General features: G+C 33.0%; 1 protein-coding gene across 1 annotated transcript in view; it reads right to left on the minus strand.

The window, feature by feature from the left end:
* Positions 1-1,160: 1,160 nt before the first annotated feature.
* Positions 1,161-2,816, minus strand: part of LOC106474500 (proton-coupled amino acid transporter 2-like) — a 40,906-nt gene continuing 39,250 nt past the window's right edge. The window contains exons 8-9 of the mRNA XM_022402809.1: positions 1,568-1,755; positions 1,161-1,297 (exon numbers count right to left, since the gene is read on the minus strand). Coding sequence (XP_022258517.1) covers positions 1,161-1,297; positions 1,568-1,755 — 325 coding nt within the window. The remainder of the gene's footprint in view (positions 1,298-1,567; positions 1,756-2,816) is intronic.

The raw sequence follows: 2,816 nt of genomic DNA on the forward strand, positions 1-2,816 counted from the left end.
GTAAGCCAAAGGTGGTGCATGCCAACAGGATTTGGCGTTATCACGGTCCAGGACATTCCAGTTGGAACGAAGTGAACAATGGAACAAATGATGCTGCTGAAGACGTGTCACCTGAAAAAGCCACTGTCAAAGAAGGAACCCAAGTTTGAGAAGGGAAACAGTGAAGCCCTTGATGAAGTTACTACCACTGATGTGACTTTTACCGATAATAGGACATTTCCTGATGGAGCAGATGAACTTTACGTGAAGTAGAAGCCAATGAGATGGAGACCAGTACGAAAGAAGAAACGTCCTGTAAAATTAAGATACTTTGTTGTATTTTAATTTTGTATTTGTAAATTCTGGACATTTAATTAAGTTATTGTTAATTATCTATTAGTTTAAAGTAAGTGGCTATTGTTCGGGACGAACAATACTAAGGAAGAGGCAGTGTTACGACAGCGGAAGTCGCGTGATGCTGGGAGCATGCACACTGGAGTTTCTCGAAAGATCATGAATTATCGAGTAACCCCGCGAATGTCCGAGTGTTTGCTAGACGTCCTCTTTTTTAGTATATAAAGAGAAAAACCAGTGGAATAGGAGATATAGATAATTAAATCAAGCGAACAGTAGGCACCGTAAGTAAAGTGTGTGGATCACTGTGATTTATAGCGTGTGTTATAAAAGTAGTTAAGTTTAACTTACTGATTGGAAATTCTATTTATTACAAAGTTTGTATCGAGAAAGAATAAACTAGTTTTAATCAAGAAAGGACTTGTATTACTGAAGTTCCTCGGAAAGAATTTCTTACGGAAATTATCAAACAAGCAGATAGGAACAGTATATATATATTCCTGTGTCTATGTTAACTACTTGTACCTGATGATGACATAATCTTGTCGAAACGTTGTACATTTATAATAAAGTTTTCTTCATTACCTATTCAAGCCATCTTCTTACTTTTAATAATATAGACAATTCTAAAGATAGTCTGTTTATTTAAAACTATTTTGCTGTCTGCTAAACATATTTCTTAAAGATCTTGTATAAAAGAAGTAAATTTGATGGTCAATTGTGTATTAAGAAAATAATAAACTTAAACGGAAATAATTTCTTGTTTGTAAAACTTAATGAATTAAATAAGAATAAAAATAGCTAATAAAAATGAAAAAGAATTATTTTCACTTACTCATTGGAGCATCCCAGAAAACAACAATTTCTAGAATTGCAGGAAAAATTAGAGCAAGAGAGCTGCTGGCCACGGCTCCCACCACAGGGATAAACAAGTCAAGCTTTGGAATAAAAGCTGCTAGAGAAACTATGAAAAACATATAACCATAAATACAAACCTTATAAACAAAAACTAAATAAATAATTTAATATTTATCCCTGAAATATCTTAAATAGATTGTAGAAACTGTTAAAATCGTTCGCTCTTCACCATAAGGAACTCTGTTTCCCACATTAACATAATACTAGAAATAGAAGCCTAATCTGAACACATAGTGAAACTGTAAATCGAAGTTTTGTCTTAATATTACGTAGTTTACTAGACAGAATCAGAATAATTTATAAAAACAAAAATTACAAGTTATAAAGACGAGCAGGGTTCGAAGCAGCAACTCCAGCGCTAACTGGGTTCTTCTTGACACCCGTTCTTCTAGTCTAAATGTCTTCTTAAAGTACGGCCAAATGAACTGGAACGGAACGTAGAACTGCAGAAGGTAAGTCACGAAAATGGAGATGATGAACATCACTTGTACAGAGCTATAAAGGCTGGAAACAAAGAACATCTTTAAATAATATAGATTGGTCGACAAATTATAATATAACCTCGGTATGCACACAGGTACGGATTAAGGGTAGTGAGGCAAATGTGTGCAACTGTGTCATACGACAACAGACATTTTAGTCGTTTCATATAAACATATTATTTTGTTAACCTGTTCTTACAATTTGGTCATTTAACAAAACAATCAATTATCACTTTTATATTTAATAAACATTTACAATAAACATTTTGTATATCAACTACCAATCGCTTTTGTAATCATCAAACTGCGGTTAATAAACAGCATATAATTGTATTTGACTTATTTATGAAGTTCAGTGTTTGAGAGCTCTTTTACAAATTTGACCCCTCCCTCTAAGTCCCGAGTCCGGCCCTATATGCACAAAGTGTGTGTTTTCCAGGCATATGTGTGTGTGTCTATATATTTTTATTAACTCTAGATGTAGTTGTGACTCACATAATGTTTTTATATATTATCTTGTACTTGTTGTAAGCAAATATATGTTGGAGAAACAGAAAATTTACGTTTAAGGATAAATTTACATAAATCTCATGTCATAAATGCAAATAACAGCCCATTAACTGTTAAAAACACATTATTAAGTGTACTATGGAAAATACTATATTTTAGAAAATACTTTTGCCCGAACATTTCCATTTTGGTATTCTTGTAAAAAGAATAAGAGATCATTTTATGAAAATCATTTTATTAAATGTTATATAGTTTAACATACAGAGGGAGATTAAAATATATTATATATAAAGTATTATATATTTCACAAAAGAATTCGTACACTCCGACAAACATTCATCAATAATGGATATAGTAATACCACATACGACAAGACACTTCAACGATACCTGGACAGCCGCCAAAAAAACACCACTACTGACAACTCCACTGCATACAAGACAGACAAACGGATTCTAAAGGATATCATTTACAAAAATACTACACCGAAGAAACAGAACACAAAACTGCAACTCAACATCTACTACAAGTCTACCACAACGTTGGACCTTATCGTGAAAAACAGCCCCGCTA

The sequence above is a fragment of the Limulus polyphemus genome, unplaced genomic scaffold, assembly GCF_000517525.1.
Source record: "Limulus polyphemus unplaced genomic scaffold, Limulus_polyphemus-2.1.2 Scaffold7298, whole genome shotgun sequence".
Classification (NCBI taxonomy): Eukaryota; Metazoa; Arthropoda; class Merostomata; order Xiphosura; family Limulidae; genus Limulus; species Limulus polyphemus.